Source organism: Antechinus flavipes, chromosome 6, assembly GCF_016432865.1.
Source record: "Antechinus flavipes isolate AdamAnt ecotype Samford, QLD, Australia chromosome 6, AdamAnt_v2, whole genome shotgun sequence".
In the NCBI taxonomy this organism is placed as follows: Eukaryota; Metazoa; Chordata; class Mammalia; order Dasyuromorphia; family Dasyuridae; genus Antechinus; species Antechinus flavipes.
The window spans coordinates 15,673,818-15,688,236 of NC_067403.1; the positions used below are offsets into that span (position 1 = coordinate 15,673,818).

A 14,419-nucleotide genomic window follows, 5' to 3' on the forward strand; every position below is an offset into this window, starting at 1 on the left:
TTTAATTTGTATGTTGAATGACCCAGGTAATTTTTTATACATCTACTTATCAGGCAGAAGGAATGTTTGCATTTCATACTGAGCTATTATTTAGCTTTGCTACTTACTTTTTATACTTGAGTAAATTCGTGGGGTTTTTTATGTGTATAACAATACCTGAAGAGAAAGACATAATAACACGATATTTTCTATCTCTAGTTATTGTTAAAGTTAGTTTGATGTTTGGAAAACACTTTGATTTCCTCAGATGAAAGGATGGTGATGAATAATCAAATCCAGGCAAAGACCAAATGTTATTGTGATACTGAAAATACCTATCACAAATCCTTTAAATTAATTGTTTGAAAATGTTTGCTCCAAAATATTTGCCATTATTCAAATAACCTAACAAAAATTATTTTATAGGTATTCACAGTTTTATACAGAAGACAGCTTCTGCCATTACAATATGTTTAATCATCATTTCTTTGATGGAAAGGTAAGAACCGTGACTATTTTTTTACTTGTAAATCCAATATGGTGTTTGCTAACTTAGTAAAGTATAACTTGATAATGTAAATTCCAGAAGAATGAGATATTTTGGTTAACATTATTGGCTAACTAATTGAGCTTAGAGTTGTACAAAAGCAAAAGAAAATAAAAATGATCATTCTAAGGAAATCTTCTCCAAAAAAAGTATACCTATGGTACTGCAAAATGAAATCCACACTCTTCTCAGAATAATAAAATTAAAGGTTTGTTTTTTTTTTTTCCCCAGTTGAAAACTGGACAAAGAGGCAAAACTTTGAATGTCTTTTTTGCCAACCCATGGTGAGATTTTAAAGCCTCTTCATATAATCACTTATACCAACATTTATCTTTTAAAAAGCTACAGGCCTGTGGGTTTTTTCCCCTGAAAAAATAATAATGTGAGCAGTAGATAAACTAGATCTTTGCCTCACAGAGAGTGCATTTTCATCAAAATACACAATATAGTTTCAATTACTCCAATTACTAAATTGTATTGCCTTGTAAATGGAATGCCTTGGTTATCCTCTATTGGTACCATTTTGAAAATTTCTTAATAACAGAATTTGACAAAACTATTTGAGGGGAACAAAGGTCCAGATGATATAAAATAGTGAATAGTGAAAAATAATATATATTTGCTTTTGAAACTCTGTTGTGTAAGAACATTTCAGTTACATGTTTAGATCAAAACTTGATGTGTGTATATTCCTAAAGCTTCAGATTCAGATTCTGATATCAAATACATGACCTCTGTTGTTTGATTGTAGGGGTCAGATAGGCACAAGCCGTAGATAATCCACAAATCTAATTTCCTTATGGATAACTGGAAAAGGTGACTGTAATTCTTAACCATTACCATTCATAAGGTAATCATCTATTGGAATAGTTGCTCTCGAAGGCCAAAAATACCATTAACATTTTGATTGAATTATGCTGTTGGCTTATTGCACGTTATTGGGCCCTTAACTTCTCAGGCCTAAGATAATCTCTTTGTAAAATGAATATGTTAAATTATAAAATGTCTTTTCCTGAGGTTCCACCTACCCCAAATTTGGTGCTGTCCTTTTCTACAATCAAACTTTTTATGACTGTCCTCTATAAATTTCCCTAAAATCTTGATTTTCTGTCTTTTCAATTAACATCACCTCTGTAGAACCTACTTTATTCTGTAACCTTTGAGGGATAGCTCAGATAACCTTGACTTTCAATATTCCTATGTTTGGGGAACAAATTGTGAATAAGTCTTTGATGATTTAATTGCTTTCTAGGACAAGCAGACTGTCAAATCTTTTTATTTCTAGAAGTCCTGTCATCTTTAAAATTCATTATTTTGCCTCAGATTTCCTTTTAGAAATGACTTGGTGACCTTTTATTTCAGCATGATGCCAGAAAAAAGGATCTTCCTGGCTTACTTGTTAGTAAGTCTGAGGTGGAGCAGTTTAGGCAGTAGAAGTCTTGCTCAGGTCCCTGGGGCACATGGGAGGGAGATGGGAAAGCCCTCAGAAGCCCCCTGGGCCAACCGCCTCATTGTGTAAATGAGATGCCAGGGGTCAGAGGCGGTGTTCGAACCCAGGGCCTCTAACTCTAGAACTTGGGCTGTTTCCACGGACCCCAGCTCCACCTCTCCTTGGTGGACAAGCTTCCAAGATCCGGGAAACATCTAGAGCTGGGGCAGGGGCAGGCCCGCAGGGAGTACCAGGGCTCATCCCCATGGACACAGCGAATGTCTCTCTGGGCTGGGAGAACCCTCACCCGAGGCTCCGCCCTTCAGCCTTCACTGCCAGGGACACACTCTCTCTCAGCCAAAGAGGGGTGCTGGCTTGGTAACCGGCTCTTCCCCACTTAGGTCTGCACCCCAGCATCCTTGAGGGCAAAGGGCAAAGGGCAAGGGATCGCCAGCTTCTCCCAAACTGCTCTTTGATACGTTGTCTTCCAGAAACCAATGTGTGATTGTGTGTGTGTGTGTGTGATTGTGTGTGTGTGTGTGTGATATTTGTCTGGGCTGTGTCTGAGACATGGAAGTTTTTTGTGTTTGTATATGTGTGTCTGCCAGTGTATGGCAGCTGTGTGTATGCGCGCACACACACACACACACACACACACACACACACACGCACAGGCTGTCCCAAAAGTCTCAGTGCAGTTGTGAGCTGCATGGAAGCTTTGGGGACAGCTTGGATCCAGCGGTGCATGTGGGCCCCTAGGTCACCATGATCCCGGTGGGCCTGTTTCCCCCAGCGAGGCCATGTTACGGGCTTGATTCAGTGCAGACTCTTGGGCATCCCAAGCCCACGGAGCTTGGCTCTTCCCCTGATCCCACCTTCTGCCCTCCTCGGGTCCCCTGCCCGCAGCCTTTCCTCCCCAGCCTTGTGGGCTCAGGGCATGGGTGGCCTCAGGTCTGCCTCTTGGAAGCCTCCTTTCTTCATGACTCGGTTCCTGGCCGCCTCCTTCAAGAATCTGCCTCTTGAGTCTCTTTCTTAGTCCCCCTCCCCCACTTTGTTTGAGTTTGAGTTTCTACCCATCCCGCTGTCTTATCTGTAACCGTGTTGTTTTCTGCCTCTCTCTGGGGGCCGGCCCTTGCTCCCTTTGGTTTTTGTGTTCTGGGCACACTTGCTCCTCTGGACCCTCCTGCGCCCTCCTCCTCTCACAGGGACCTTTGTCTCAGTCGGTTTCATAGCGAAGCTGAATGACAACATCACTAAAACTAGGGAGAAGTTTAGTAGACACACGTTTCCAATATCCATCGTGCTTTTGCCTTTTAATTTTGAACATTAGGGACAAAATACAAATAAGATTAAATTTGGATGCCCAAGGAAAGAGTGATGGGATCATTTGATCGGTTTTTGCTAGGAAGTTTTCTCTCTCTAATTTCTTATTATGGATGTTGTCGTTTAAGTGGACTTCTGAGACTGACAGATTTCATTTCATCTTCACTGGAAGAAAGAAATGTCATTAGGCCTCGGCTATTTTAGGAGCAGCCTTTTAGATAATAAATTTGTTGTTGAATCACTGTTGCCACTTCAAGGAGTAAGGCTTAGAAAACCCAGCTGCTGATGATTGTGATTGTTTAAAGAATACTAAAAAAAACAATAGCCACGGATGAAGGGTCTGGCAGCAGTGGAGAGAGCAACTTTAGTTTATGAGCACTTGTTTTCTACAGATGCTCAACAGCTGTATTCCAATTGACCTTGAGCCTGTCTGTTAAAAAATAATTATTTTTTCTTTCACAACATGACTAATATGGAAATATGTTTTGCGTGACTGCACATGTATAACCTTTATCAAATTGTTTGCCTTCTCAGTGATGGGGGAGGGAAGGGTAGGTAGGAGAGAATTTATCAAAATGATTAAAAAAAAATGAAGGTTAACAAAATTTTACATATAATTGGGAAAAAATAAGTGATGAAAATTTTTTAAAAGAACTTAAAATACTTAGTTTCTTGATTAAGTGTCACTTACTTTTAACTATTTCTTCTGAAGCCATTACATCCTGACAGACACTCCAGTACTGGATCTTCCTTCTCTAATGATTTCCAACACACTGTAGTATGTAGGTAGAACATTGACTAAACACTTCCTTTTTGCTGGGCAGTGTGCTCAGTGCCAGTGATACAAAGTCAAACAAGATAGTCCCTGCCCTCAGGGAGCCCAGTGGGGAAGGAGTCGGAGCCACTGGGGCTGAGAGGCATTGTGCTCTGTGGGACCGAAATCTGAAGGGCCAGCTTCTAGTGGGATGGCAGGACGAGGGGAGAGTGTTAGGAGCACTAGGCCAAGAGCAGCAGTAGGCACTTATTTTACGCCTTCCTGATTCTTCTGGATCAGGTCTTTGACAACTTCTTTAATTTACTGTTTATATTTTTTGAAGCCCAGCACTGGATTAGCTGCCCCCATAGCCTTTCTGTTTGAGCATTGCTGGAAATTACCCAAGAATGTCTCACAAATGTGCCAACTGGATTTCCTACAGATCTTCACTGAGTGCTCACTATTAGTCAACAAAACTTTTGGCTTTCGCCAGTTGACTTTCACACTCCTTTCAGCAGCTATTCCCAATCTTTCCTTCCCTCCTCAAGACACTTACATCATTCCCATCCTTTTCCCTCTTAGCAGAGGACTTCATTTCCTAATTATTTTTTTTTTGGTGGGGGGAGGGAGGGTTAAGTGACTTGCCAGGGTCACACAGCTAGGAAATGTTAAGTGTCTGAGGCTAGATTTGAACTCAGGTTCTCTGACTTCAGGGTTGCTGCTCTATACACTGTACCACCAGCTGTCCCATTTCCTAATTTTCTGAGAGAAAATCAAAGCCATCCACCATTAGCTCTCTTATCTTGTATACTCCTGCTAAAAAGTTCTTTACACCATCCCTCACTTCTTTATTCCAGTCTTTGAGCAAGAAGTCATCCTTTATCTTGACAGGATTATATTTATGTCATTGACCTCATCCCTTTCCATCCCTTCTGAGTCCTTTCCCTTTGAACATTTGATCCCTCTCTCTTATTTAATTTATCTTAACTATTGGTTGTTTTTGCTTGCTGACTACTACTTTCATTTGCTATTATCTCATTTCATTATCCTATAACTTTCTTCCCTTTGATAGTCCAACTCCTAGAAGAATTTATCCATTTGTTGCCTCTCCTTCCTCAGTTCCCATTTACTTCTTAGCCTTTTGTAGACTGTTTCCTGACTCTACCACTTTACTGAACTTTCTTTCCCCGAGATTATCAGCTGCTCAATCCAGTGACCTCTTCTCAGTCCTCATCCTATTTGACCTCTGAACAGTTTTTAACACCAGAGATCACTCTTCTGATTATTTCTCTTTCCTTGGCTTTTGTGACTCTTTTCTCGCTGGATTTTTCTTCTCTTCCCCACTTTATGGATCTTTATTCAGTTCCTTTTCTCAAGGCATAGTTATCACTCAGGGCTCTGCCCTGGACCTCGTCTCTTTTTATACTTCTTCCAGAATAATGGTATCTCTCCTGGGTTCAGGATGACTCCCAAATTGGTACATGTAGACCTAGTTACTCTTAAATTCTCATGCTTCTAGCTTCCTGCAGGACATCACCTGGATAACAGAATTCAATATTTTCCTTATATATTTATTTCACTTCCAGATTTTCTTATTTCTTTTGAAGGAAGCACCATCTTTTCATTAATGATCAGCTTTGCAACAGTTGAATTGCCTTTGACCCTTCACTCTTCTTACCCTGCCGATTCTTATCAACTTGGCCCTTGCATCTGAGCCATTCTTTTACTTATAGAGCCTTCACACAAATTGAGCTCCTTATCAACTCTCACTTAAACTATTGTGATTGTCTCCTAATTTGTCTCTCTGATTCCAATCTTTCCTCCATATCTGTCTTCATAAAGCTGGAAAATGAATGTTCCTGCAACACAGACATGACTGTGTCACTCATTTGATCAGAATATCTTTATTGTTTCCCTGTTTATCTTCATAGACTTTTCAGTGTGGTCTTTCAGTCCCCCCACTACCTACCCTTCTGGGTTTACTTCATGTAGCCTTCCTTCATGCGCTATATACTTGAACCAGATTGGCCAACTGGCTGTTCCCCAACCTCAACATCCTCTCTTCTCTCTGTGTCTGTCTTCTGTTGTTGAATAAGCTCTCTCATCACTGCAGACCCGGAGCATCCCTAACCCAGGTGTTACTTTCTACTTGAGGGCTCTTTCCTGACCTTTCCTTAACAACTGATCAGTGTTCTTTCTCTTCTTCAATTCTGTGCACATCATAACTCCTGAGGAGAACAGGGACCCTTTCATTTTTGTCTTTATATCATCAGTGCTTATTATAGTGCTTTTCACAAAGTAGGTGCTTAAAAATGTTTGTTGAATTGAATATAGAATTTGAAAGGATTTGTCCCTAGTCCTTATGAGAAGATAAACAGAAGAAATGACTTAGCTGAATTGAATGGTGATTAACCTCCTTGGTGAATGAATGAATAAACCAGCCATTTTGTGCTGTAGGAGTTCCATTTGGAAGTTTACAAAAACTCTTTTGAGGGAAAAGGATATATATATATATATATTGAAGTTTTAAAAAGGTGTTTCTTTTAAATTGAATCAAATATAGAACAGGGCATATTGTATTATAGAAAAAATATACAAATGTATTAAGTTCTTAAAAATTATTCTCATTTTGTATCCTTATAGTGTAGAGCTTTACCCTTACAAAAAACTTCTTGAAATGTGAAATGTGTTGTAAAGTTAGTGCTCTAGAAATTATATGGCTTTGTTTTCCCAAAATAACTGATATTATACACATACGTACAAACACACATCATAGAGACTTTGCCAGGAAAAGGACTTCCAGGCAACATGTTCAGAAAGCGATATAACTGTGTTTCTGAATAGGGGAATTTTGTAGAAGATGTATTTTGTGTATATGTTAAGAGGATTATAATGTATGTAACATTGAAGCATTCTAAATATAATAAAAGAAATTGAAAATGAGCATTTATGATCTTGTGTTTGGCAAAGTAGAGATGCTAGCTATAGATGTCTGCTGAAATTGGGAGAGGAGATACCGGGGAGGAAATGGTAATGCTTTTGGTGTTCTGTATCAATAACACATTTAATTTTTGAACATTATTGCTTCAAATGTTTTGTTCTCTGACAAGTTCTGATGTTAGAGTAGTCAACTGTCGAAATCTGCTTTAAAAATACCAAACAAAACACCTGTTTGCCAAGAGAAGTCAAAGATAGCACCATATGGAGCCTGAACAAGAACATTTTTGGCCTCGAGGAGAGTAGTGAAGCCTGCTGAGATGGCAGTGTGGGTATTTACTTTGATGACAAGGTAGCAGAAGCTTATTTTAGGCACATGCTTGTCTGAGTAAGATTAAGTACTCATTTGCAATACTGAGTTTGAAAATGAACTTCTGTCTTTTGTAGGCAGGTTTTGAAACTTGTAGAAAATTCTTACAAGAAGATAAAGGTGTAGGACTCATTCTGGTGACAGATCCTCCATTTGGAGGTTTGGTAGAACCACTGGCTGTTACCTTCAGGAAGTTTATGGATATGTGGGGAGAACAACAAAGCCCAGGTATGTAATTTATACTAAGTGCCTCATAAATACATAAGCATTTTCACTGTCATAAAGATAAATTTAGGGGCTCAGTGGATAGAGCAACAACCCTGAAGTCAGGAGGACCTGAGTTCAAATCTGGCCTCAAATACTTACCACTTCCTCGCTGTGTGATCCTGGACAAGTCACTTAACCCCAATTGCCTCAGGGGAAAAAAAAAGATAAATTTAGCCTAACTTTGACAGATGCTGAATGATTTCTTAAGTTCTTTCCCTGCTCCCCCTTAAAAATAATTTTCTTTTGATATGTTGACTTCTCATGTAAATGTTTTGCATTTGTCTATGGGTTTTTGATAATTCAGTGGGTTTGCGATCTCATCAGTTTATGTCAATACTCTTATCCAGTGGCAACTTGGCCATGCTCTTTGGCTCTGTACGATCCATGTCCATGTTTCTTGTACGTTTGCTCCAGGAGCTTCACCCACCATGCTGGAGCCCTTCTTCTAGCTCTCTCAACATAGTATGCATACCAGTAGTATGCATGGCTGTCAGTTACTCATTTTCACTACAAACATTTCTTTCCCCGTTATTCATTTTTGGCGTCATTCTTTACACTACTTTTCTTTCACAAAGTTGTACCTTCTTGCCTTCTCATGAATTTCTTGCAGTAATAACCAATAAATACATAAATTTCTTTTTGCTATTCATGATGGAGCTGCAGTCTACAAAAAAAAAATTAAAATCACTTTTTTTCAGATGTTTATTGCTTAAAAATTAAATGTAAAATTTTAAATTGTGAAGAACATGCATTAGGACTATATCAAACACTTGTAAAAATTGATCATATCATCTTTTTGAAACAGTGATTAAAGTTTTCCTCTGTGACTGGTCATATTTGAAATACATCATACTTTTCATAATGTGGCTAAATATCAAATGATTTTCCTTTGAAAGTAATGGTTGCACTTAGCATTTTCACTTTCTGTTGTATTTGCTTGCATTTTGTTTTTTTCTCAGTTTTTTTCCCCTCTTGATCTGATTTTTCTTGTGCAACAAGATAATTGTACAAATATATTTACATATATTGAAATTAATATATATTTTAACATGTTTAACATATATTGAATTACTTGCCATCTGGGGCGGGGAAGAAGAGGAAATTTTAAAACACTAGGTTTTGCAAGGGTCAATGTTGAAAAATTACCCATACATATGTTTTGTAAATAAAAAGCTTTAATTAAAAAAAAAGAAAGAAAGAAAATAACTGTTGCATTTTCATAAAGAGCAACTCTATCATACCAAGATTGTATTCATGCATCTTTGCAACTATGTTTGGGTCTAAGATAAAATTCCTAGGTCCGGCAATGACAGTACAATCTGTTTATATGGGACTGTTTTGATTTTATTAAGAATCTATGTGTGGGCAGCTAGATGGCACAGTGGATAGAATACTGGAGGACTTGAGTTCAAATCCAGCTTCAAACACTTAACACGTGTGAGCTATGTAACCTTGGACAAGTCACTTAACTCCCAATTGCCTAACCGAAAAAAAAAAAAAAAAAAAAGAATCTATGTGATTACTGATTGACTAATCTATTTCAGCATTCAGTTGTCTTCTGCAAGTTGGCACATTACATCCTGTGGATAAAAGTCATAGGACACAGGCCATTTTCATATCTGGTCTGTCCAGGACTTAGCACAATGAACCAAAGTTAGCATTGTGTCTTTCATATAACAGATGCTTAATAAAGATTTGTTATTGTTTTTTTAATTGATCTGACTTTTTCTCTTTAAAGACCAGTTTTGTTTTTGTTTTTGTTTTTGTTTCTGGTTGCTTTTAGATAATAACAAGGAACTACCATTATTTTGGATTTTCCCCTATTTTTTTGAATCTCGAATTCTTCAGTTTTTTCCAAGCTTCAGCATGCTGGATTACCAGGTACAGTAAAACCTACGTTTCTGGGTACAATCACGGAATAGTATTCTGATAGAAAATTACTTGATTAATAGAAGTGTACATTATCTACTATATATGACTGTAGGTATGTCCAAATCCTATACTGTAGTATACTATGATTTGTTATATTATGTTGCTTGTCATATGTTATATAAATATAATGTTCTGTGCATCCACATACAATAGCAAATTTACTCTGAACAAAATCAAATATTTCTGTAATGGTCTAGAAATTATCTCGGGATTGCATAATGACATATCATGTATGAAATTTAATTATTGTATTGCACATAAGCAAGGTTAATGACAATTTCTGGTTGATAGGTTATTTTATCATTTCTGGAAGATGGTAAAAGATATAAGAACTATGGTTGGCTCGCCGATATGAACAGTGGAGTGTTCATTCGTACACTAGAAGAGAATCGATACCATAGTTTGCATTGCCATAACATGATGGGGAAGGGATCCAATGGGGTTAGCTCTCAGGCCTTGTTCCTTGCAATCCTGGATCCCTGAAGGAGGATGGCACATTCTAGTTAATTAGACTCACCTGCAAAAATTTCTACCTTGGGCTTCAGGGCATCTTAGCCTAATATCTCTAGGAGTCTTGTGGTCCCAGTGGCAGATGTTCCTTTTACTTAGAACTTCTTACCATCACATTAATTATAAGATATGGCCAAAATCTTATTTCCTTCTAGCTCTTCCTTTTTCAAAGCTCATTTTCCCTTTTAGGCTCTTCTCTGAGTTCCCATGTTGTTTTGAGGGATGCCTCCCCCTTCCATCAGCTTTACAGAGCAGAGAGAGCCCTGACTATCCCATACTCACTGAATGTTCAAGCTAGATTTGCTCTCCTGGATCCCATTTGATGACTCATCATTCAATATTCTCAGTGATGGGATAAACTCCCCTCTTTTTATTTACATTCTTAAATATGTGATATTTTAAACATAACTCTGAAACACAATTCAAACAAAATTAACAGCAGGTGATCCTTCTATCCCACAATAACATTAATGCAGTAAAACTGATTTAGTTCTCTCTTTTTTTCTAGTACATTATTAATTAAAAAAAAAATCTTACTCTTAGACATCATTGTGGTATACAGGTGAGCATGTTACATCAAGCCCCAAAATACTATAGTCTTCTCAGTGAAGTTCATAAGTATCTTAAAGAAGGGGAAAAAAAAAAAAAGAAAGAAGGAATGATCATTTATTAAGTACTTACTATGTTCCAGGAACTCTGCTAAATGTTGGAGATGCAAATAACAGCAAGATTAGCCATCCACACTGGGAAAATTAAACATATGTAAAAAGTTCATATTTCCCCTTTCTAGTCTTTAGCTGGCTAGACAAACAGTCAGGTAAGTTATTCCATGTACGTCTTTGCATGTGTGCACACCCTAAAACATACACATACCTATATCACACACACACATCTTGGACATCTTCTGCAGATGGGCAGTGAATTGGTCCCAGAATTGAATATGAGGAGCATGGTGAGACAGATTGCATTTGGGAAATTGTGCAAGCCTTTCCATGATCACAAGCTGTTCCCTGCTACAAAAGCCCATCTTTTTTGACATCATTATTTTCCCATTGATGCCATATGGCTGAAAATCATAAAATTTCACATTCTCAGAAGAATCAAAATTGCAGATGACCCCAAAATAAGCAAACCCTCTGACCCAGTAATTCCATGATTAAACCGTTGAAATTGATTCATTGATATACCCTTGAAAGTATTATTAAAATGAGGAAAGGAGGGGGAAAAAGAGTTCTGTTTAAAGCTTTATATAGCAGAATTCTATTTAATGGAAAAAAAAAATCAACTGGAAGTGACCTTACTGTCCAACAAAAGAAAAAAAATTAAATTGAAGCATATTAAAGCAGAGCTTTGAACATAGCAAGTACTTAATAAATGGTTTGTGCATTTAAATATTCATATTAATGCTATGGGATATTTTAAGGCCATTAAGATTGGTAAGGATGAAAAATGCAAGAAACTTAGAAAGATCTTTATAAAATAATGCAAAGCAAAAAAAGCAGGACCAGAAGCAAGGAAGACACTAGAAGCCATTTATATATATATATATATATATGAAATAGAGTGCTAGACCTGGAGTCAGGAAAACTTTAGTATAGTTCTGGCTTTGGATATTAACTAGTTCTGTGAACCTGGATAAATGACTTTACCTCTGTCAGATATAAAATTACCTACCTTCCTGAGTTGTTGTGAGAATAAAGTTGAGTGATTTTTTTTTTTTAAAGCTTTTCAAATCTTAGAGCTAAATGCCAGCTATTAAAATTATTCTTAGAAAGAAAGGACAGTGTCTTGATGGGAACATTAAAGGGAGTCACTGAAAATTTATGATGTTTTATCTTTGAAATTAATTTAAAGGCAAGTAGTTATTAAGGAAATTTAGATAATTATGTTAATGTAAAACATTAAGTTTTTAATAAAACATTTAGATTTTTAAAATTGTATATAACCCAAAGGGTAATTGTGAGTTACTGAAATCACTATGTGATTTTCCAAATGTAATCAACTTCCTTTCCTTCTTCTTTTCAATTCTTTTGGTAAAAAGTTTATAAATTTAGGGGGCATGTAAATGGAGATGATATAAAGAATAAGTTAGTTTAATTTGATATAAGTAATAGAATGAAAAACCCTGTTACTATAAATTTAAAGTGTTGTTAAAGGTTGATAGAGATAGAAGGCCTCTAAAAAACAACATATTTCTGTGAACTTTAATTGAATTATTTTTATTCTGAATTTAATAAATATCCTTTTATTTCTTTTGACACAACAATATCCTATTATATTCATTTGTTTATTCATTTCCCAATAGATAAGCCTTCCCTTTGTTTCTAGTTCTTTGCTGCCATAAAAAGAGCACCTGGAAATATTCTTGTGCATGTGAATCTTTTTACTCTTTCTTTGGGTTAAGGACTTGCAGTAGAATCACAAGGTCAAAGAGTATGGATAATTTAGTGACTGTTTTGGCACAGTTCCAAATTGTTCTTCTAGTAGATTGGACAAAAATATTATTTTATTAGCTTTCTTCTCTACCCCTTTAAAAAGAATCTATTATTTTCATATATCAAATGATATATATATATTTCCTTTCAATTTTTCTAATCTCTCTGTTAATGTTTAGACTTCAAGGTTCTATTGATTTGTCTGTTTGTTTTTTGATTACTTGAATTTCTAAATTTTTTAGTTGTATGCCTAGTTTGTTAATTTATTCTTTTGTTGATGAAAATTATTAGCGATATAATGAGAGATATAAATTTCCCCCTTTGCATTGCTTCAGTTGCATCCGATAAATTTTAGTATATTGTCTATTTGTCATTTTCTTTGATAAAATTCTTTTTTGTTTTTCTAATTTTTTATAACTCACCAATTTTGGGATTTATTTTAGTCTCAATTAATTTTTAATTCCTTCTTCAAAGGCCATTTATTGAATATAATTTTATTACCTTGTGGTCTATAAAGAATTTGTTTATATTTTTGCTTTCTTTGTTTGGGATATTTTCATGTCTTGGTACACGATTAATTTTTATAAAGATGCAGTGAATGGCTTAGAAATATATAAAATCTTTTTTATTCACATTTGGTAATTGCAAGCTATCTATTATCTCTAATTGTTCTAAAGTTCTATTCAAGTATTTTAGTCTTTAGTTCCTTTCTTGTTTATCTTTCTTGTTAGATTTCAAAAATCTGACAAGGCTATAGTGAAGTCCCTTTACTAGTATGGATTTACTATCTATTTCTTCCTGTAATTAGACTAACCTTTAAGTATTTCTATTAAGAATTTAAATGCTATGTTCCTCAAATTTCTTTTTGTTTTCAATGTCACTTTTAAACATAATGTATTTTCCCTACCTATCTCTTTTAATTTTGTTTCTTTTTTACTTATTCTTGTCTGAAGTTATGATTACTGCCAGTGCCTTTTGAAAGTTTACCAAAGTTTAATGGATTCTGCTCTAGCTTCTCATTTTAACTGTATTATTAATATTTATGTTTCAAGTATATTTCTTGTAAGTGGGATATTCTGCTTTTTTAATCAATTTTGCTATATTTTGGGAACAAGTTCATCCTATTTACATTCATAGTTAATTGGGTATTTCCTTCCATTCCTGTGGTAGTAAACTTTTTTCTCTTTATATCATATCATGTCTTAAAAAGAAAAAAAAGTGGTAAAAGATACTTGTGATCTAGAAATTAGCTTTTGTGCCTCTTCTTTTCCTTGTAATCCCTTAACAGATTTTAACTTTTTTTTTCTTTTAATCTGCCTTTACTATCCTCCCTTTATATCTCTCCAATGCTGAAGTTTTCTTTTGACAATGACTAAATTCTCTACCCTTTTAATGCCATCTTTCCCTGTGGTTACTTCCCTCTTATTTTCCTCTTGAATTCAATGCATTTTTGCAGTGTGTGTGTGTGTGTGTGTGTGTGTGTGTGTGTGTGTGTGTGTGTGTGTGTGTGTGTCTTTGTGTGAGACACAAAGATAAAGAGGGAGAAGAAGTGGGATGTTATTCACCCAGCCGCTTTATCCAATTCAGATTACAGTAAAACTTGTGGGATGTCCATTCTCTTCATGCCTTTTTGTGATTTTTTTCATACCATGCACTCCATTACAGAAGATAGTGCTATCCCTCCTCTTCTTTGACTCTTCCCAAGCATGGAGTGTTATAATCTTTTTTCTAAGACAACGAAACAAAACAATGGAACAAAAGTATCGCCAGACTCTCTCCCTCTCTCATTTAACTTTCTCTGTGACTTTTGAAGACTTTAGCGTTCTGGGGCAATATATCTTTCTTTTTCCTCTGTTAGAAAGAAAATGGTTCATCTTGCTATTTCCCTTTTGTTTAATCAGATGGGTGGGCCTTTTGGTGTTTCTGTTGGCCCTGC

The 14,419-nt window shown here is 36.1% G+C and overlaps 1 protein-coding gene across 3 annotated transcripts in view; it reads left to right on the forward strand.

The window, feature by feature from the left end:
• The window catches only part of ZCCHC4 (zinc finger CCHC-type containing 4), a 51,141-nt gene that overhangs the window by 21,429 nt on the left and 15,293 nt on the right, over positions 1 to 14,419 (forward strand). For all 3 annotated transcript variants that reach the window (XR_007948319.1, XM_051965908.1, XM_051965909.1), the window contains exons 6-8: positions 406 to 478; positions 7,417 to 7,567; positions 9,390 to 9,487. Coding sequence is in view for 2 of the 3 variants with exons in the window: in XM_051965908.1 (XP_051821868.1) it covers positions 406 to 478; positions 7,417 to 7,567; positions 9,390 to 9,487 (322 nt within the window). In the remaining variant the exon portion in view is untranslated. The remainder of the gene's footprint in view (positions 1 to 405; positions 479 to 7,416; positions 7,568 to 9,389; positions 9,488 to 14,419) is intronic.